Source organism: Microtus ochrogaster, linkage group LG3 (assembly GCF_000317375.1).
Source record: "Microtus ochrogaster isolate Prairie Vole_2 linkage group LG3, MicOch1.0, whole genome shotgun sequence".
Lineage (NCBI taxonomy): Eukaryota > Metazoa > Chordata > Mammalia > Rodentia > Cricetidae > Microtus > Microtus ochrogaster.
The window spans coordinates 28,488,016-28,509,777 of NC_022029.1; the positions used below are offsets into that span (position 1 = coordinate 28,488,016).

General features: G+C 46.1%; 1 protein-coding gene across 5 annotated transcripts in view; it reads left to right on the forward strand.

The window, feature by feature from the left end:
* Akap8l (A-kinase anchoring protein 8 like) overlaps positions 1 to 21,754 on the forward strand; it is a 35,923-nt gene extending 14,169 nt beyond the window's left edge. Inside the window, exons 3-15 of one of the 5 annotated variants that reach the window (XM_005360701.3) lie at positions 1,444 to 1,476; positions 1,728 to 1,785; positions 1,888 to 1,968; positions 3,682 to 4,135; positions 4,217 to 4,313; positions 4,399 to 4,469; positions 4,808 to 4,871; positions 5,735 to 5,843; positions 7,281 to 7,422; positions 7,509 to 7,614; positions 7,819 to 7,949; positions 21,179 to 21,287; positions 21,366 to 21,754. In XM_005360701.3, coding sequence (XP_005360758.1) covers positions 1,444 to 1,476; positions 1,728 to 1,785; positions 1,888 to 1,968; positions 3,682 to 4,135; positions 4,217 to 4,313; positions 4,399 to 4,469; positions 4,808 to 4,871; positions 5,735 to 5,843; positions 7,281 to 7,422; positions 7,509 to 7,614; positions 7,819 to 7,949; positions 21,179 to 21,287; positions 21,366 to 21,688 — 1,778 coding nt within the window. In that variant the 3' untranslated portion in view covers positions 21,689 to 21,754. Of the gene's footprint in view, positions 1 to 1,443; positions 1,477 to 1,727; positions 1,969 to 3,681; positions 4,136 to 4,216; positions 4,314 to 4,398; positions 4,470 to 4,807; positions 4,872 to 5,734; positions 5,844 to 7,280; positions 7,423 to 7,508; positions 7,615 to 7,818; positions 7,950 to 21,178; positions 21,288 to 21,365 lie in introns of all 5 variants that reach the window. The other 4 variants (XM_005360699.3, XM_005360700.3, XM_026785902.1 and 1 more) reach the window with 4 other exon arrangements.
* Positions 21,755 to 21,762: the final 8 nt, after the last annotated feature.

The following is a 21,762-nucleotide window of genomic DNA, read 5'->3' on the forward strand; positions in this document are numbered from 1 at the left end:
CTCTCTAGACCAGGCTGGTCTCGAACTCACAGAGATCCGCCTGCCTCTGCCTCCCGAGTGCTGGGATTAAAGGCGTGCGCCACCACCGCCCGGCCCCTGAGATTTTTTTAAGCAGGGTCTCACTATGTAGCCAAGGATGGCCTGGGACTTATTGTGTAGCCTAAACTTATTTTGAACTTGAACAGATCCTTCTGCCTCTGAAATGCTAGAATTACAGATGTACATCACCATGATTGGTTCTGGGAACTGCTTATTGTCTGTCCTTCCTCTGCTGAATTGTGTACCTAGTAGCTATGATGGCATCATTCAAGGACTTCTTGGCCCTCCCTCCCTGATAAGGCAGATGTTTAGGGTTCCTGGACCATCTGTTTCCCTGCTCCAGTTGGGTGATAGGATGTGTTACATGGCTTTTCATGGAGCATTGGGAACAAATGTCTATACCCTAAGTATAGTTGAGTGTGTGTGTGTGTGTGTGTGTGTGTGTGTGTGTGTGTGTCTGTGTGTGTCTGTGTGTGTCTGTGTGTGTGTGTCTGTGTGTCTGTGTGTAGGAAGAAAATCCAGTTCAGTCTAGCTTGGTGAACCTGAGTTTAATTGGGGTTACTTACAGGAGCGTGGGTGAGGGGTTATTTCTAGGAGAGCATATAATTTACAGGCATCTACATCACAGAAGAGTCTTCCTCAAAGCAATTATTAACTGTTCATGTGTCTTTGGGTAGGGAAGGAGCCTTGTGTGCTGTTCACTGCTTTCCTAAGTGAATTCAGGTAGACTCAGTCTTGTCAGGACATCATGAGGGCAGCGACACCTGATCTGATTTTAAGACGGCAATGGCCATGTAATACTCAGAGGGCAGAGTTCCACCGCAGTATGATGACTTCATTGTGAATATGTACTTTTTGTACAGTAGTTTGTTGTAATATTTATCCTTTCAGTAAGTCAGTCACCAGTCATTCAGTCATTTGTTATTTTATAATGCAGGATAAAACTCTATCTCTGACTTTTATCCCTAGACCTCATTGCTAAAACATAATTGACTAGCTGTGTTTGATGTGTTTATATACAAGGCTCCTTAGGCCTTACACTTGCTAGGAAGACCCTGTAACCCGTAGTCTCTGAGGCACTGTGAGCTCTTTTCTTCCTCCAGTTAGTGCTTATCTTATAAGCACTTATAAGTCTGTAGGGAAGAAGTGTAGAAGCCAAGTTTATTACCTGAGAGGGTTGGAAACAGGAGGCTCCTTAAATACCCATGTCCCCAGAGCCCCAGAATGCTGAATATCAGGGCAAGGAGTGGCCAGGTATGTCTGTGTGATATTGTTCAATGTATAGCACCTTGAAAAGTTGAGTCAGATACAGAGAGCAATTGTACTTTTTAATTAAATTGTATTAAGCTAAAGTTCATATACTAGAAGCTATTGTAGAAATAATTGCCCTTTTGCTTTTTGTAGGATATGGAACTTGGAACTCTGGGACAAATAGAGGCAAGTATCTGGCCATCCTCATCTCCTTTGGACTGTACCAGTTATGTTTCTCTAACTGCCCATGTGATCAAGCAGGGTTTAGGTGGGTGTCTCTGAGGCTGGCACAGGAAGCCTACCCAGCCTCAAGTGGCTAAGAGTCCCCTATCTTGTTTTTGACGAAAAACACTTTTTGTTTTCCTGTGTTTGTCTCTGTTTCCTCCTCCCTTCTTCTCACCTCCTCTGTCTTTGACCCTCTGTCTTCCTAACTACAGGCTACGAGAACTATGGTTATGGCTATGGCTATGGCCAGGATAACGCCACCAACTATGGGTATGGTATGGCCACTTCACACTCTTGGGAAATGGCTAACTCTGACACAAATGCAAACCCTAGTGCCTCGGGTAGCGCCAGTGCCGATTCCGTTTTATCCAGAATTAACCAGCGCTTAGATATGATGCCGCACTTGGAGACAGACATGATACAAGGAGGTGTGTACGGCTCAGGTGGAGAAAGGTGAGTTTGGGTGCTGCTAGGGGCTAAGGCTCTTCAGGGTTGACACTCCTGTCTGCTGGAACCTTTCCTGAACACTCCTAGGTGTCTGCTTTGTCTCCTCTTGCTCTGTGCTTCCCAGATGCTGTGCTCCTAATGAGGTCCATTGTGCTTTCCTTTCTGACCTGTCATCCTCCCTGCTAACCCCCTATTTCCACCTCCTCTGTGTGCAGGGGGACAGCAGGCCCCAGTTGTCTTGACTATACCCACAGAATAACTCCTCAGAAGTAAAATATCTAATGTCTCCCTTCAAGACAGCTAGGTATTCAGTCCAGATCATGGCATCTCACATAGTGCCAGGGTGGGACAAATTGGGTTTGGTGAGAAGAAGGAGATAAGCCTTTGGGGATAACCACTGGGAGCCAGGTCATCTCCACCCTAGAGGCTAGTCAGATAAGAGTACTTAATGACCACTTGCTGGTGCCTTATAAATGTGAACTGAATTTGTTGAAAGCACCCCTGGGAGAAATTTTTCCTAGTTTTGTGGATAGATCTACTGAAGTGCAAGCAGGTCACTCTTTGCCTGATTATAAGTAAATGGTGGAACTGTACCTCCCCCTCAGATCCGTCCCGCAGCTGAGGATCCCATATGTGTGTTGTCATTGACTGAATTGATTGTGGTTTGGTTAGGGGCAGTGCTTGTGTCATAGTAAGAAGGGCACATATATTTCTAGCATAGGATGAAGGGAAGCTGGATAGCTTCGAATAGTAGATAGGGCAGATCAAGCAGTGAGGAGATAGGGACTGGTCTGGTCACTGAGAGGACCAAATAGTCTCAGGGCTCCTAGGTAAGAGCAAGAGACTTGGCTTACATGGCTCACACTGCTGCAGGGTAGCTTGCTATAGCGTAGAAACTTGGAATCAGTGCCTGGAATAAATGGCAGGTGCCATATCTTTTGTAACTGTTGATGCTTCCTAGTGAGGCTTGGAGAAGAAAATACAGATAGGACCATATATCTGTGAGGTATGTGGGAAGTGAGCCTAAGCATGGGCTATAGTTGAAGGCAAGCCATCTCTGTCCTCAGCAGGTGGTCCAGCCTCCTTACTAGGTGCTGTGTTGAGATTTATGTTTGCCTGTTTTCAGTGCTGGGGCTAGAAAGCCCAGCCTTGAAGCTAGGCAAATGCTCTTCAGCTGGACTACAAACCCAGCCTTTTCTGACCCCTTGGTAAGCTCATAATATCTCCCAAGAAATGTTGCACATTTCCTCTCGCTTGTTCAAGGTAGTAAGAGTTTTACAGGATTTAAGGGAAGTCCCAACCATCAAAGATGAAACTAGCCCAGTGTTGTCACAGATATTGAAAAAAACATTCTTTGTTCTTGACTTTGCTCATAAGGAACAGCTTTGACCATTGTAATTGCCATAGTTTAAATCCTTTTGGAAAACTCTGGAGGCAGCTTTGTCCCTCAGTTGAATAAGAGCTATCCTTCCCTCTGTCACTACTTAGGGTTCCCAGGCAAGTGTATGGCTGTGTTCAGGTTCACTGGAAGAGCTCTTGCTGCCCCTGATGTTCTACTCTGTGGCCTTTCTGAGCAGTAAGCCTGTCTTACAGCCTTTTCTGTTGTAGGACTAAGATTAGGGATGGCTGAGCAGGACATGGCAAGAACAGTAGTCTAGGCCAGTTGGAGTTGAGGAACTCTAAGGGGCTCTCCCTGATGCTTGTCATCTGTCTCCACAGATATGACTCCTATGAGGCCTGTGACTCAAGGGCCATCCTGAGTGAACGAGACCTCTACAGGTCCAGCTATGACTATGGCGAGCTTGATCCTGAGATGGAAATGGCCTATGAAGGCCAATATGATGCCTACCGTGACCAGTTTCGAATGCGTGGAGGAGATACATTTGGTCCAAGGGCTCAGGGCTGGGCCCGGGATGCCCGGAGTGGACGGCCAATGGCCTCGGGCTATGGGCGCATGTGGGAAGACCCCATGGGGGCCCGGGGCCAGTGCATGCCTGGTGCCTCCCGGCTGCCTTCCCTCTTCTCCCAGAACATCATCCCCGAGTATGGCATGTTCCAGGGCATGCGTGGTGGGGGTGCCTTCTCTGGTGGCTCCCGATTTGGCTTCGGATTTGGCAATGGCATGAAGCAGATGAGGCGGACCTGGAAGACCTGGACCACAGCCGACTTCCGGGTAAGTCAGCTGGTGTACCTCTCCTGATCCTTGCTGGGGTACAGCTACCATCTCTAACTTGGCTGCTTCTTTCTCACCCAGACCAAAAAGAAGAAGAGAAAGCAGGGTGGCAGTCCTGATGAGCCAGACAGCAAAGCTACCAGAACAGACTGCTCAGACAACAGTGACTCAGAGAATGGTAAGTTGTTCAGCCTGGGGTCCTGCTTCCTGTTCCCTGCCCCCAAGGGACTCCTCAACTGAGCTTATCTATTCTCCCCTTGCAGATGAAGGCACTGAGGGGGAAGCTGCAGAGGGTACTGAAAGTGCTGAGGCTATGGAGAAAGGCTCCCGAGCAGTAAGTAACCCTAGACCCAGGCTCTTGGTCTCTGCAGGTAGGGCCTAGGAGGACTGAACTGGCTTGAAGAATCACAGGCTTTGTTACAAGGGTCACAGACTATGTGGTATCGCCTGTATGCATGGGTGGTGAGTGGCCAGCACAAGGAGGCTGTGTATCTGGGGGAGAGTACAGACCACTTCACCAGCTATGTGTTTCCTTGGAAGAGATGGGGATATGCAGGCTTCTATGCAGCAGGTGATGGAAAGGGGTGATGCTCCCAGTTCTGACCTTTAATCCTTTAGAGCCAGTATAAGTAACTGCCCTTTTAAAAGTTGAATTTTAAAATTGTATGTTAGGAAGGAGAGGACGAGGAGGGAAAAGAGGATGGGAGAGAAGAAGGCAAAGAAGATTCAGAGAAAGGTGAGTTTTCCAGGGGAGCCTAGGTACTGGGGAGGCTCTTCCAGGTGCTGATAGTGGGAGGGATCCAGCTGAGGGCAGGGTTGTGGCAGAAATATGGCTGGCTGGGGACCTTATGGGACTGGGTATGTGTAGGAAGGACCTCTTCTTACTTTGTGCCCTCCCAGTCTGCCTGTTTTTCCTAAGTGGAGGTTATAGATGGTATGGCCCCAGCCTAGCACTTTGGTTTTGCCTTCAGGTGGGGCCAGCAAGCAAAAGTGTGGGGAGCCCCAGGCACACCCCCTCCCCTTGGTCCCTCAGTAACACACAGTTCCAAGTCCTCAGTGGCTGGTGTCCGAGCTGGGACCCTTGGTGCAGTTTTTACGGCTCTGGTTTGCGTGTCCTCTCCCTTAGCGCCTCTCCAGCCCTTGTTGGGAGTCCGTGTCCCCCCATCTGAGTGATGAGCGCCAGCAGGTACCTAACAGTAAATCCAGCCTCAGCCCACTGTTGCCGCGGTGCCCGGTGGGGGGTGGGCAGGGCCATGTGAACGGCCTCCTTGCATCCCGCCATCCAGTCCCTCTGAACACGCCAGTGTTCCCACCAAGACAGCCTGTCTTTGCCTTCCAGCTTCTCTGCACCCACTCTGCAGAGAGTGAGGGTGTTCCGGAAAATGGAGGGGTCAGTACATGTTCCCCCTCTCCTGGTGCCTAAGCCAAATCTACTTTGTGCTAAGCTCAGGGCACCCAGCCCTGCTCATGGCCTGAGGCTTTATGTATACAGCTGCTCTCAGATGGACCCTCTGGAGTGGACAGCGGGTGATCAGCCACAGGTCACAGGGTCTAATTTGTTAGAGTCCTGCTGGTAATTCTGCCTTTCTGTTACCACAGGGGCCCTGACCGCCCAGGATGAGAGCAGCCAGGCCAAGCGCAAGTTGCTGGCAAGCAAGAAAAGCCAAGACAAACAGAAAAAGCGACAGCGAGACCGTATGGTGGAAAGGTAACTAACTGTCTTCCCTCCATCCCTCTGCCTCCGCCTGGCTCTGGGGCTGCCACCAGGAGAGCAGGGCCATAGCTCTGCCATCTCGCCGCCCTCTGGCCTCCCTTGGGAGCCGCCACCTGCTCTGCTGTGCATGGACCCTGCTTCCCGCCAGGCCCAGCTCCCAAGTCCTGACTCGTCCCCTGCCCCTCTGTGGCCACCTGGCGACCGCTGCCATCTATGGCCTGAGACCTGGCACTGCTCAGCACCATTACCCAGAAGTTCCAGCGCTAGGTCACTCAGCGCACAAGCCCTGAGGTGCGCAGGGGGCCCGATGCCCCTGAGGGAGGGGGCCAACTCATCAGAGACTCAAGGTCCAAGGCGCCTGTGCCACCCCAGCTAGCTGCCAAGAGGCCGCCGCCGTGCCCAGGAGAGATGACAGCACCTGTGGGCTATGGCAGCCTCTGGGTCTGCTGTTGGCCCTGCCCACCGGCCCTATCAGGCCGGGCCTGTCTGTGGCTGAGCCCTTCACGTCCCTTGGTCGGGTCTGTCTGCCCTCAGGGCTCCCGCACTGGCGCTTGCCTCCTCCGCCTCAGACTCTTGCTCTTGCTGGACCTTCCACTCAGCCTCGCCGGCGCCCGGCCCCTGGGCTCTTCAGACAAAGCTGACCCCGTGGCCCAGATAAGGACGTCCGGCAGAGGTAGGGACCCGCCCCGAGGCCTCGGTGGCGGCTGGCCTCCTCCGCCCCTTGCCACGGAGGCCTGTTCCAGCCCAGGCCCTAGACCCCAGGCTTCTGCTGTGGACACGAGGCCCAGACAGAGCACCTCGCCCAGTGATTCCAGGCTGCCCTCTGGCAGGCCAGGCAGGCACCCTCCTTCCAGCTCAGACTGGTCTCTTCTTGGAAGAGGAAGATGAGGCAGCAGGTGCCCAGGCCTGCTGCCTACCATCCCTCCTGACACCACCCCCAGGCATTCTGAGCAGAGGATGGGCTGGGCCTTTGAGTCCCCCCGACCCCAGAAGGAAGATGCAGCACCTTTTCAGGCACTGCCTCGGGACTGCGTACTCCACTCTGCACCTCAGGGCCTCCTGGCCCTCGCCAGGGCATCCTTCCTTCTGGTCCCCAGCTGGGCCAAATGCACAAGCTCCTGCCCAGCCTTGCTAGAGAGGCCCTCCGACAACCTTCCAGCGACTTTGCCTGTTTGCAGCAGCAGCTGCCTCGGGTTCAACCTCCTGCCTGTGGGAAGAAAGAGTTCTTCCCCTAATCCCTACGTTGCTGTAACTGCAGCCTGCAGACTGTCCCCTTCTGTTCCTGACCCTGTCAGTCCCAGCCTATCCCTCTGCTGGGACTGCACTTCAGTTCGAGGCCTGTTTTCAAGGCCTCCAGCTGGGTTGGGTAAAATAACGGTAAACTCCCTAGGATCCTTGCAGCCTCAGCTGTTTGTTTCCCTCCTGTGGCAGGATCCAGTTTGTGTGTTCTCTCTGCAAATACCGGACCTTCTATGAGGATGAGATGGGTAGCCACCTTGACAGCAAATTCCACAAGGAACACTTCAAATATGTAGGCACCAAGCTTCCCAAGCAGACAGCTGACTTCCTTCAGGTGAGCTTCTGAGCAGCACATCTGCTGCTGGTTTCTCCAGTCTCTGGAACCCCTGGGCCTGGCCCAAACATCTGTGTCTCCAATAGGAATATGTCACCAACAAGACCAAGAAGACAGAAGAGCTCCGAAAAACTGTGGAGGACCTTGATGGTCTGATCCAGCAAATCTACAGAGACCAAGATCTGACCCAAGGTGAGGAGGTTCTATCCCAGCAGGACGGCTGCCACCAGGTAGGCCCCCAGCCTGCCCTTCTCTGCTTCTCAATGCAGTGACATGATGGTCCTCTGTTCACTGAGTCTCAGGCTTGGATGGAAGTGGCAGGGAAAGTTAAGAAGCTAGTCCGATGTCTTTGGCACTAGAGACCGGTGATGACTGCTTTCTTCTGCCCCACTACAGAAATTGCTCTGGAGCATTTTGTAAAGAAGGTGGAGGCAGCCCATTGTGCAGCCTGTGACCTCTTCATCCCCATGCAGTTTGGAATCATCCAAAAGCATCTTAAGACTATGGATCATAACCGGAACCGCAGGGTGAGTTGGGGCCCAGGTATCCTCTGATAGGGTTGTAGCCTCTGCTTGCCCATGAGACTGTGAGGGAAGCAGGGGCAAGATGGAAGGCCAAGGAGATACATGCCCTCTTTGACAGAGGTGACATTCAACTGAACTTTTAAGGAGCACCTTGGGATGTGTGTCCTTCATATGCACAAGGATCAATAGCTAAATTAGTTTCAGAAAACAGAGGCCAACAAATAATACTGATGTGGCTTAAAGAGAGAAGGGAATTAGCTTCAGAGGCTTGCTTCTGTCATTGGCAGTGTTCAAGTAGTCAAGTAAAAGTATTAAAGTTAATAATGAGCTAGAGACATTTGCCATGAAGGATATAGGGAGCTGCTCTGGGGCCATGTAGATAAGAATGACTTTGGGAATGAAGAAGAGAAATGCTGGCAATGCAGGAACAGGACACTGGCCTGTGGGAGGAACCAGGAGCCCTGGATGATTCCCATTCCTAGGAACTGAGTAGATGGTGGTGCTGCACTGATTGCAGACAGAAGAAGTGCATGGTATGTGATGCAGGGGAAAAAGCACACTTAGTAAGAAAGTTAGTGAATTGTGGCTCGTTTTCCAGTGTGTTCCCAGGCTTTTCTTTGGCCAGAATATGTGGTGTGTGTTTATTTTGGTGGCTTTTGTTTTCTTGTGTTTTGACCTTATAATTATATCATTTTCCCCTTTCCTTTTCTTCTCCCAAATCCTCCATGTGCTTTTTCTTTCTCTGACATTCGTGGCCTCTTTTTCTTTAATTGTTGTTACATATGAGAATATGTGTGTGCGCACGCGCTTGCACGCAAGCATGCTCATGTCTGTTTGTCTTTTCCTAACTAGGTAAGTGCAACCTTCTCAGCCTGCAGAATGTCATTTGTATGCTTATGTCTTCGGGACTGATTTAAAATTGGATAACCAAGTGTTGCACTCTTCCCTGAGGACGACTGTTTCTCCTATTCTTGCATTCTTTAGTTGCTATAGTTCTTTGTCTAGGCTAAGTCCTCTTGAGTTTTCCATTCCACAATAGCATGTCTGTTGGTTTCATCCTGTCCTTTTCAAGTAACGTTTAGGCAGCCGTGTTATGAGATTTCATGTATGTACCTTCTGATATTTCTAGAAGATACAACCTCAGCAAATTCCCTGTTCCTTTAGCTCTTACAATCTTTCACCCCCTCTTCCTCAATGATTACTGAGCCTTAGACTCAAGAGTTATGTTGTAAATGTATCCTTTGGAACTGGACTCCACAGCTCTGCATATATTGATTGGTTGTGGTTTTCCCCTAATGGTCCCTGACTTTTACAAAGAGAAGTATCCTTGATGGTGATTGAAGACTGCACTTATCTGTGGGGATAATGACAAGTATTTAGAATGTATCTCAGGGTTATGCTGGTTTAGTCAAGTGGTAGTTGTAGGTTCTCCTCCAAGATCCATGACTTCATTAGCTCTGGGTAGCTGGTTAGGTTTCCTGTCCCAGGAATGAGTTCCTTCCTGTTGAACAGGCCTTAAGTCCAATTAGGGAAAGAAGGTTGTAGAAGTTGTAGAGTGCATTGTATTAATAAAATGTAGGAACAATTAGCAATAACTAAGAAAATATAAAGTCAGAATTTTGCCTGTGATGAAATTACAGGTGAGTTAATTTTAGTGAAGTTTAAATGCTACACGTTTGAAAGTTTCAAACTAGCTAGATATGATGGTGGCTCACACCTGTAATCCCAGCACATGGGAGGCCAAGACAGAAGGGTTGTTGTTAGCTCCAGGCCAGCCTGGGCTACAGAGTAAAGCTCTATTCAAGAAAGAAAAGAGCGGGGCAGTGGTGGCACACACCTTTAATCCCAGCACTCAGGAGGCAGAGGCAGGCAGATGTCTGTGAGTTCGAGGCCAGCTTGGTGACAAAATACCTGACCATTAAAGCAACATAAAAGAAGGTGAAGTTTAGGGCTGGAGAGATGGCTCAGCAGTTAAAAGCACTGGCTGCTCTTTCAGAGGTCCTGAGTTCAATTCCCAGCAACCACATGGTGTCTCTCAACCATCTGTAACGAGATCTGGTGCCCTCTTCTGGCCTGCAGGCATACATGCAGGCAAAATGCTGTGTACAAAATTAATTAATTAATTAATTTTAAAAAAGAGGGTGAAGTTTATATTGGTTCACAGTTCAAAGGTACGGTCCACCATGGTGGGGAAGCCATGGTAGCAGAATTTTGGGACAGCTAGTCGCATTATGTAACACCATGGAAACAGCCAGTCTTGGCTTCTTATCATCTCAGGTCTCAGGGTCACAGAGACAGGTAGGTTTCTAAAGCTCTTTGATCAACCAGTCTAGATAAATTGATGAGCTTCAGGTTCAGTGAGGGATCCTGAATCAAAACACAAGCACACATACACTAACTAGTACACACCCTATATATAGACACAACTCTTTTTTTTTATTAGAATTCAGTGGTTTTGGGTAGATCCCACAGACCGCAGAGGTCTACAACCACACCACAGTCGGTTATAGAACATACTAGCTGTTACCTACCCCTAACTTTTCATTCAGCCCTGGCTCTAGGAAGCTTCTAGTTTACTGTTTATTTGCCTATTTCTGACATTACTTATAGATACTCAGATAATGCGTGGTCTGTGATTGCTTCTTTCTCTGTGAGCATGGCATTTTCAGGAATCTCTACATTGTACCATGTATCAATTTCATTCTATGTATGGATTAATATATTCATTGTCTAATTATATTGGGTTTTGGTTTGGCTTGGTTTGGTTTTTCAAAACAGGGTTTCTCTGTGTAACTGCCCTAGCTGTGTAACTGACCAGGCTGGCCTCAAACTCACAGGGATCCGCCTGCCTCTGCCTCCCAAGTGCTGGGATTAAAGGCATGCACCACCACTGCCCTGCTTATTTTGGTTTTTTAAATTCACTCATCTTCTTAGGCAGTGGTTTTCAACCTTCCTAATGCTGTAACCCTTTAATACAGTTTCTGATATTGTGGTGACCCAACCATAATTATTTTTGTTGCTATTTCATAATAATTTTGCTACTGTTATAAATGTAAATATTGATATGTAACCCCTGTGAAAGTCATTCAACCCCTCCCCCTAGGGATCATGACTCACAGGTTGAGAACCACTGCTCTTAGGCATTTGAGTTGTTTCCAGCTTTTGGCTATAAAGAATAATTTTCTTAGGAACATTTGTTTACCAGTTAACGTGTGGGCATGTTTTTTATTTCTCTTGGCTGTATATTTAGGAATAGAACTCTTAATTGCTTTAAGCAACTATGACATTGTTTTCCAGAGTAGCTACACTATTTTATATACTCAGGCATCATGGAAATGTTCAAACTTCTCTATATTCTCACCAATGTTATTTGTTTGAGATGGGGTCTCATGTAACCTAGACTGACCTCTTTATGTAGCTGAACTCCTGCTCCTCCTGTATGGAATTATAACCATGTGTCCCTGTGCCAAGTTTATATGCTGTTGGAGATTAGTCCGTGGCCTTATGCATGCTAGGCAAGCAGTCTGCCCACTGAACTTACATACCCAGCCTTTTCAACAATGTTTACTACCTAACACTTGGTCTAGCCATCCTAGTGAGTAAAAAGTGATATTTTTGGAGAAGAGTCTACTCAGATACCTAGATCATTTAAAAATTGTGTTGCTTTCAGTTATTATGGTTATTGTATTGCTCTTAGATGTTTTTTATTTGTATTGCTGTGGATTGAATATAGGACCTTGTTCATGCTAAGCTAGCAGTCTTCTAACTAAACTATATCCTCAGTCTTATAATTCTTTGTATATTTGAGACGTAAGTCCCTTATGTGATAGGATTTGCAAATTTACTTTTACCATTTTGTAGGTTTTTCCACTTTATTTTTTCCAGAGTATCACTATATAGCTCTGAATGTCCTGGAATTCACAGCATAGACTAGGCTGGCCTCAGAGATTAAAGGTGTGCACTACCATGCCCAGATGTTTTTTTCACTTTCTTGATGTGTCTTTACTTCACAGAAGGATTTGTTAATGTTATTGTTGTTTTAAAATTATTTAAATGTTATTTTTCATTGTGTACCTGTGTGTGCATGCATGTGTACACACGTGAGTGCAGTTGTCTGTTGAAGTCAGAAGAGGGCATCAAATCCACTGGAGTTAGAGCTACAGGTGGTTGTAAACCATCTAATGTGAAGACTAGGAACACACTCAGGTCCTCTGGAAAAGCAATGCATGCTCTTAACCCCCAGCCATCTCTCCAGCCCCTCACAAATGGTTTTTGTTTGCTTGCTTGCTTGTCTGTTTTGCCATCCTGGAATTGAACAAACCTAGAACTTTGTATGTTATGTATAGGCAAGCATTTTAGCACTGAGTGACATCCTCAGCTATTTTATTTTAAGGCATGATCTCACAGTATAGGTCAGGCTGGCCTGGAACTTTCTAGGCTGCCCCCAGATGGCCTGGAACTGAAAATCTTCCTGCTTTAGCCACCTGAGTACTTGGATTACAGGCATGCACTGTCACAGCCAGCCAAAAAAGATTGATTTGGTTATTGTATGCTATTTAGTTTTATGTTTAACTTGTCATTTTCTCTGAAAAAAAAATCTAGTTGGTAGTCTGATAGACTTATGTTGAGTTTTAGATGAATTTGGGAAGTCCTATTTTACAATATTGTTTTCTGTTGCTTCTTGGTGCGGTTGTCAGAGTGTTACTCTTAAAGTGTTGTCTTCTATTGGATGATTACTTTGGGGAGTTGTTTGTTTGCTTTTAATATTTCCTTTCAACAGTTTCTCAAAGTGTGATTTATACCTGGTATACTGGCATAGTCCCTTAATCCAAGTGCTCAGGAGGCAGAGGGAGGTAGATCTCTCTGTGAGTTCAAGACCAGCTTGGTCTAAATAGTGAGTTTCAGGCTGACCAGGGACAAGTTGACAGTTGTTTTTTAAAGCATTTCTATTGCATTCTTACTGCCTTTGGGTTTCTTTTGCATGGTGAGACATCAGCTTATAAGTGAGGATTTATTTTTCTCTTGTTTTCAAGGTTTTTTTTTCTTTTTGGTTATGTATGTATGTATGTATGTATGTATGTATGTATTGGGACAGAGTTTCTCTGTGTAGTCTTGGCTGTCCTGGAACTCACTCTGTAGACCAGACTGGCCTTGAACTCTGAGATCCATCTGCCTCTGCCTCCTGAGTACTGGGGTTAAAGGCATGTGCCACCATACCCAGCTTAAAATGTATTTTTAGTTGCCACTTTGAAATATGATGAAACTGCCAGGCTGTGGTGACACCTATTTTGATGAATGAGTACTCAAATTATTCAGTTACATAAGGTAAACTGTTGTATGAAATCACTAAGAAAAGCTACATCTGCCAGTGGTTGTGGGTGGTGGTGCTGGCAGTGGTGGTGGTAGTGATGTTGGCGGCAGCACAGAACTTTAATCCCAGCACTCAAGAGGCAGAGGCAGGCCAGTCTCGGAGTTCAGAGCCAACCTTGTCCACTGAACGAGTCCCAGGACAGCCAAGGCTATGCAGAGAAACCCTGTATCAAAAAAAAAAAAAAAAATTGCCGGGTGTTGGTGGCACACGCCTTTAATCCTAGCACTCGGGAGGCAGAGGCAGGCGGATCTCTGTGAGTTCGAGACCAGCCTGGTCTACAGAGCTAGTTCCAGGACAGGCTCCAAAACCACAGAGAAACCCTGTCTCAAAAAACCAAAAAAAAAAAAAAAAATTGACATCCAGTCACTGTTTCATGGATTGCTTCCTGTTTGCTGTTAGAGGCTTTTTGTTGTTTGTTGTTTTACATATGGATCGGTTTCCTTTGAATATCTTATAATTTAGATGTCTTAGAAACCACATTGTGACTGACCTCTCACCCTCCACATTGTAACGTCTTGTTAATCTTTGCTTATCTGTGTGTTTAATGACTAGCCACATTCTGTTTTGTTTTTTTCCTTTATATGGGTGTTGGAGTTAGACTCCCAGCCTTGTACATTCTAGACAACCACCGCACTATGAAATTACATTCCCAGGACAAGCCAAATTCTTTAGTGAGGTATTTGCTAATGATGTCTTTTTCATTCTTATGGTGAGAATTTGATGTTATCCTTCAAGGGAGGAAACCATGGACATATCACTGCTACCCCGAAATGACTGTGAATCACCTGTCTCTTTCTTAGTCACACCAGCTAATGAACTACATTAATTTCTGGCTGGTTGTTCTTTTGTTTTTAGCTGCTCCCTGGAATTTAACTTGCTCTCTAATTTGAACATTAACTTTGAGGTATGGCTCAGTGGTAGAATGTCTCTCTAGCATGCATTGACACCCTGAGTTCAGTCCTAACTCCCATTTACCCCAGTTGGGACTTCTTACAGGGTTAGTTTTTGAAATTATTGTTTGAAATTTATTCTCAATCCAGGAAGGCTGTTCTTGGCTCTTATGCTGGTTCTTTGTAGCACAATCTCTAGTTCGTCTTGGATCTTCCAGGCGCCTTCTACATTCTCCATTGGTTTGAAAGAGCCCTTCATCTTGAATGTCATTCTTGGTGATGAGGTTCATTCCTTTGGAAGATACTGAAAGGGTGGTCTCTAAGGGGCTCTCCCAAGACAGAATTTGAGCCAAGGCTTGAAGAATGAAGGCAAAGAAGCACTTCTCTTTGTGTTACTCCTCAGCTTTTAGAAAGAGATGAGGGAACATGAATTGGCTCTAGCCTGTCTCTTAGCTTCTCTCTCAGCCTGGGCCCTTCCTTTATGAACAAACCAAGGATATGCGGGTCCTTATAGTCTTAGCATGCTGTGCTCTAAGGCAAACCTTGACTCTTGACAGCAACTAAGCTGTTATCTCTTTATCAAGAATTGAGCCTCTGCAACAGGTAGCAGGGACAGAAAGAGAAATACAGTTGTTGCTGCCACTGGTCAAAATATTTTCTTCATTAAGCATTTCTTCATCTACTGTTTGTCCTTTGGAACATTTCCAGAAACTTAAAATGGTAGGTCTTATTTTCAAGTTTTCATCAGTTTCATTAGAGCTTGGAATCCACAGAGCCCTCAGCCTGCTGTTCTAGATGTCTGTCTGCTCTAAGTAACATTTTAGGCTGTTACTGTGCGTGTGTGTTAGTGTTTGGGAGGGTTGTGTAGGTTTGGACAGTATATGCTTGCACATGCATTCAGTATGCTCTGGAGGCTAGACGACAGCTGTAGGATGTCATTCCTTAGTCACTGCGAACCCCTTTCTGTCTGCTTGCCTTCTTTCCTTTCTTTCTGCTTTTGACAGTCTCTAAACTGGCCTAGTTAGACGCCAGCAAACCCCAGGAACTAGTTTGTCTCCACTTCGCTATATTAGGAGTGCAAACCCATGCCACGACATCCACTTTTTTATATGGTATCCGAGGGTTGAACTCAGATCCTCGTATTTGCATAGCAAGTGCTTGACTGAGCCATCTCCCCAGCTACTGCTTTCTGGTTTTTGTGTGTTTATTTTGTTTTCGTTGAGTTTGCATCTCACTATATAGCCTAGGCTGGCAGTCAAGTCTCAATGCCTTTCCCAAGTGCTGGGATTACAGGCATCTGCCTGTAACATCCACCTGTGAAGCCGTTTTAACTTTAATTCCAAAAATCAAATAAAGATAATACCAAGATGAAACTATAAATTAGCTTACTTTTAAAGATGGGAAGGTATAAAGAGAAAATATAAGTATCAACTTAGTAGTAATTTAAACACATAGTAAACTATACTTAGCCATCAGGCAGTGTTAGCACATGCCTTTGATCTCAGCACCCAGGGGGAGGAGAAGGGGGAGAGAGAGAAAGAGTGAGAGAGAGATTAGCCTGAGATCTGTGACTGCAAAGGATGACTCGGTAAGACTCTAGCAACATTCTTGGAATAAAATACTGGAAGGGAAAGTGTACACACCGTAACAGCAATCTTTTTTAAAATTACAGTTATTCTTTTGTTTCTGTGTGGTGGCATGCATGTGCACTAGTTCTACATATATGTAGAAGTCTTGGACAGCTTTCTTTTTTTGGGAATTAGGTTTTCTCCCTCTATCCTGTGGGTCCCAGGGACAAAACTTGAGACCCTAGTTTTGGCAGGCTGTTCTTCACCCATTGAAGCCATCTTACTAGCCCAGGGGTAACATTCTTAGAGAAGCTGAGTGATTATAACAAAGTGGTCTTAAGGTTAGTGGAATGTGGTAAGGGGATGGGATTTAAGATATAAAAAAGGCATGTTTAACAGTGGCCAGAAATACTAGACAAAAGGCAGTTTTGAGTTCAGAGACTTGTTAAGCAGATTAAAACTTACTGCAAAGCCAATACAATTCAATATTTAAAAGTTTACATGGGCCAGTAATTAACGACTAGATAGTCTCACAACTGTGTGTCTCAAAACTCAGCATTTGTTTAACTTAGTGTTAGTGCATGCAGATAGGACTAGGAGATTCTGGTGAATCTCTTGGAGTTTTAGAAAGCTGATCTGTTATTATACTGACCTCTGTCTGGATCTGAGAAAGAACCTTATAGTTAAATAGTGAATAATTTGTCAAGGATAAGTAAAGTGGAATAAAGACCTGTGTTGAGCTGTCAAATTTCTGAAAAGAAAGCTTGTTCTCTAGAGCCCTTATGGAGGTGGGGGTGGGAGCTTATCTCACTAAAGTCCTCATGGAGACATGGGTGTACTTGTTTCTCTAGAGCTGTTACGGGGGTGGGGTGGATGCTTGTTTCTCTAAAGCCTTTTTGGAGGTGTGAGGGTCTGCTTGTTCTCTAGACCCCTTATGGAGAGGTGAGGGTGTGTGGGTGTGTTGTGTGTGCATGTGTGCTGAGATTGAGTCCAGGGTTTTACATTTGCTGTGCCATTGTTTCACCAAGTTACATCCCCAGCCCCGTATTTTAAATTTATAAAAAAAAAAAATAGAATTGCTGGGCAGTGGTGGTACATACCATTAATGCCAGTACTTGGAGGCAGAGGCAGGAAGATCTCTCAGTTAGAGCCAGCCTGGTCTACAAAGCAAGTTCCAGAACAGCCAGGGCTACATAGAGAAACCTTATCTTGGGGAAAAAAAATAAGATTATAGACCTATATTTCAGTTTAGTAGGAAAATACTGATGCATTTTATAAACTTGTGGAAAAGAAAGTTGAATCCCTGCTTCATAGCATGTGCTGAATTATAGAGACTTTAAATGTGAAAAATAAAAGATCAGGAGATCAGAGAGAAAATTAGATCGTGTGTTTACCTTGACTGTTCCAATAAATCTTCCTGAGCAGGCCAAGCACTCTGGAAGCTAAGGGAGTTGACCTTACAGAAAGAAACTCTGGACAGTTATTTCAGTGTGCATATCAGAGCACTCAGGGTTGGTTGCTGGAGGCCAGGGCAGCAGAAAAGCAAAGATCCTTTTTATCTGACAGCACATAACAGCAATGCCGAGAAGAGGCAGGTAAGAGGAGTCTGTTTTACCTGATCTGGCCTTGAATATTTGGGCTCAGATAATCTTTCTGCCTCTGCTTCTGCAGTAGCTGGTCCTACATATGCATCCCACTGACCAGGTCAGGCTCTATTTTTTTCCTGAGTGCTGTACAGTCGGTTGTTTTAAGGCTAGTGCAGCTATGTGTGAGTCACTGTTGGACTAGAGGCTGAAGGAGACACTAGATAATCAGGCACTATCACTTGGTATTACTCATCTGGTTAGAATTAAAAGCACCAACTGAAAGTATATAAGTTGTATAGTATTTTAAATATTTCTCATGTTTGGTCATTATAACCAAAACCTGGAAACAGCTGTGTTTCAACTTCTGGACACATAGATGGGGGAAGAAAGGACCTTAACCTGTTACTTGCACACTCAGTCTGTTAGTAGATAAAATATATAAAGAGGATTAACGAGGTAGCTCAATGGGTAACGGTTGTTGCCTAGCCTTACAGCCCGGTTTGAGCCCTGGTACACACATGAAGGAAACAGAAAACCCTTTCATTCTTTCTTTGATTATCATGTTTGCACTCCTGCCTCTGAAGAAATGGCCCAGCATGTTGATGTGTCCTCCAGACCTGTGACTCAAATGTGATTGCAATTCCAACATTCAGAAGGCCAAGAGGATATAAATTCAGAGCCAGTTCATAAACTAGGCATATTCAGAGCTGGAAAGAGGGCTCAGCAGTTAAGAGCACTGGCTGCTCTTCCTTAGGTCCTGAGTTCAATGCCCAGCAACAACCCAGCAGCTCACAACCATCTATAATGAGATCTGGTGCCCTCTTCTGACCTGCAGGTATACATGCAGGCAGAATGCTGTATACATAATAAATAAAAATTAAAAAAAAAAAACTAGGCATATCCAAATTTTCCCACCTGAGGCTGAGGCAGGAAAATTGCCACAAGTTTGAGAAACCAAACTACACAGTGAGCTCAGGCCAGCCTTGCCTACAGAGACAGCCTGGTCTACAAGAGCTAGTTCCAGGACAGGCTCCAAAACCACAGAGAAACCCTGTCTCGAAAAAAAAAATTATTCCAAAGCAACCAAATAAGCCCCCCAAAACACAATAAACTACCACAAGACCAAGTCTTGCTGGGTGGTAGTGGCACGCACCTTTAATCCCAGCACTCGGGAGGTAGATCTCTGAGTTCAAGGACTACAAAGTGAGTTCCAGGAAAACACAAAGAAACCTTGTCTCAGAAACAAAGACAAAAACAAAACAAAACAAAAAAAACAAAAAACAAAGGAAAGGAAAAAGACCTTGTTTCAATAAAAAAAAAAAAAAGGCCCAGACTTCACACCTTCTAACAGGGCCTGATAGGTGGAGCAGTCGGGTATTATTTTAGGTAGAATGGATTGCCCACTTCTCCACCAAAGAACATAAATGCTTCCAGTTCTTTACCCCTACATTTAGTAAATGTGCATATTTCTAATTCTTACATTTAGGGATAGGAATTACTCAGGTAAATTTGTACTTCTGGTGTTTTCTGCCAAACAGCTTCAGAGTCTGTAACGAACTGATCCACCAGTAGAGCAGTGTGTTTCTTTATGTCTGAATCCTGTGGAGTAAAAGGATGCTCAACTTTTAATACAGTTTCTACTGGTAGTCCCAGTTTGTTTTTTTGTTTTGTTTCGAGATAGAGCTTTGCTGTGTAGCCCTAGCTCTTGTAGACCAGGCTGGCCTCAAACTCAAAGAGATCCACCTGCGTCTGCCTTCCATTAAAGGTGCTGCAATTAAAGGTGTGCACCACCACAGCCTAGCAAGAAGAGTCTTGTGTAGCTCAAGCTGTCCTGAACTGACCTATATAGTCAGGCTGGCCTTGAACTTGGAGTAGTCCTCCTTGCTGCCTCCTGAGTGTTGGGCTTACAGGTGTGCACTGATGGGGCTGATTGTATTTGTTTTTATACTTTTTTTTTTTTTTTTGGTTTTTTCGAGACAGGGTTTCTCTGTAGCTTTGGAGCCTGTCCTGGAACTCCCTTTGTAGACCAGGCTGGCCTCGAACTCACAGAGATCCGCCTGCCTCTGCCTCCCGAGTGCTGGGATTAAAGGTGTGCGCCACCACCGCCCTGCCCTGTTTTTATACTTTTTGTTGTTGTTTATTTTGTTTGTTTTTCCGAGACAGGGTTTCTCTGTGAAACAGTCCTGGCTGTCCTTGAATTTATAAAGATCTGCCCACCTCTGCCTCCCAAGTGCTGGGATTAAAGGCATGTGCCAAGCCGGGCGGTGGTGGCGCACGCCTTTAATCCCAGCACTCGGGAGGCAGAGGCAGGCGGATCTCGGTGAGTTCGAGACCAGCCTGGTCTACAGAGCTAGTTCCAGGACAGGCTCCAAAACCACAGAGAAACCCTGTCTCGAAAAACCAAAAAAAAATAAAATAAAATAAAGGCATGTGCCACCATCACCCACCTTATACTCTCTTTATAGACAGTCTCCTTGAGTGTGGTGGTGCACGTCTTTAATCCCAGAATTTGGAGGCAGAGGTAGGAGGCCAGCCTGGTCTACAGAGTGAGTTCCAGGACAGCCAGGGCTGTTTCACAGAGAAACCCTGTGGGGGGGGGGACAAACAAATAAAAAAAAACCCACCTCCTAGTGTGCTAGGACAATTTGCTCCTTGTTTTGTGTCTGTGTGTGTGTGTGTGTTTGTAAATCAAAGGACAACTTGAGGGAATGGTTCATATTGTCAGGCTTGGTAACATGTGCCTCTACCCACTGAGCCATCTTGCCAGCCCCTTTATTATGGTTTTTACATTTTACTTTTAAGAGGTTTTATTACACCTGTATTATGTGTGTACGTATCTGGGAACTGAACCTAGGGTTGCAGGAATACTAAGTAAGCAGTCTGTCACTTAACTATTACTTCCAGTGTTATGCCCAAATCCACAATCCCCAACAAGCCAAGGAAACCAAGAGTCCCATATATAAAAACAAAAAACCTTTATTTTAATCAAGTTTGCAAACTCTGTCTCCCCACATATTCAACATATTGGAATAACCGGAGAGCCCCGAGCTCAATTAGAATAGGGTTTTATAGTAGTAAAGGTGGGGGTGAGTAGTTTCTGAGGTTTTAAGACCCCTTATTGGCTGACTTTTGTCTAGGGTTTCCTGGTGACTGTGCTCTGGCAGGTGTTTCTATTTAGTGCTTAGGATGCCTGGAATTTCCTTTGAATGGTCTGTTGGGTGGGGGTCGTGTTTCTCCTGCAGCCTGGCTTCATAAAAACTATTGAGACTCCAGCCTCTATTGAAATTCATGGATGGCCAGAGTCCCAGGTAATTATGGTTGGAGGATTGTCGTGGCTGGCCCTCACACCAGCTCCCTCCACCTTTTTTTTTTTTTAACTTTTTATTATTTTGTGTGTTTTGTCTGCATATATGAATGCTCACCATGCAAGTGCCTGGTTGCCTATGATGGCCAGAAGAGGGCATTAGATCCCCTAGAACTGAAAATTGAACCTGTCTTTGAAAGAGTAGCCAGTGCTTTTACCAAGGGCATCTTTGGGTAGCTGGAATTACAGCTTGTGCCACTAGGCCTGGCAGTTATTATAGTTGCTATGTAAACGAATCACATTTCACATACAGTAAATGTGGTATGGATGAATGGAGCACTTCACTAAGATCAGATCAGTCCCCTAGTTCCTTCCAAGCTTGTAGAGCCACCGGACAATTATGTCCAATGCGAATTTACAGACACTAGGTCTAGTTACTGGTGAATCTTAGCCTCAACTGGGTTTGCTGGGCTTCCAGAGCAGCCTCACCAACTCTGTTTGCCCCACCCATAGCTCATGATGGAACAGTCCAAGAAGTCCTCTCTCATGGTGGCCCGCAGTATTCTTAACAACAAGCTCATTAGCAAGAAGCTGGAGCGCTATCTGAAGGTGAGGCTAAAAGGTAAAGGCGCTGTTCAGCCCTGACCTCTTCGTGAGCCTGGTCCCCATACTGTCCCTGTGAATCCTTCCTCCTTTTAAGGACTCCATCAATCTCTACAGGGTGAGAATCCTTTCACCGACAGCCCAGAGGAGGAGAAGGAGCAGGAGCAAGAAGAGGTGGACAGTGGCGCTCTGGATGAGGGGGCACCAGGTGAAGCGACAGGGCTCTCAGAGAGCGTGCCAGCACAGCCCCCGATGCCCCTGGAGCCTGCCCCAGAGACTGCAACACCTCCACCTCCGCCGCCTCCAGAGGAGGAGGAGGGCGCCGTACCCCTGCTGGGCGGGGCCCTTCAGTGCCAGATCCGAGGAATCCCGGGTCTCGACGTGGAAGACGACGAGGAGGGCGGTGGGGGTGCTCCATAGCCCATACCGAGAGCGGCAGGGCTCGCATGGCCGAGGCTGGAAGCCCAGCCCAATAAAGTGCTTTCCCAGCCCAA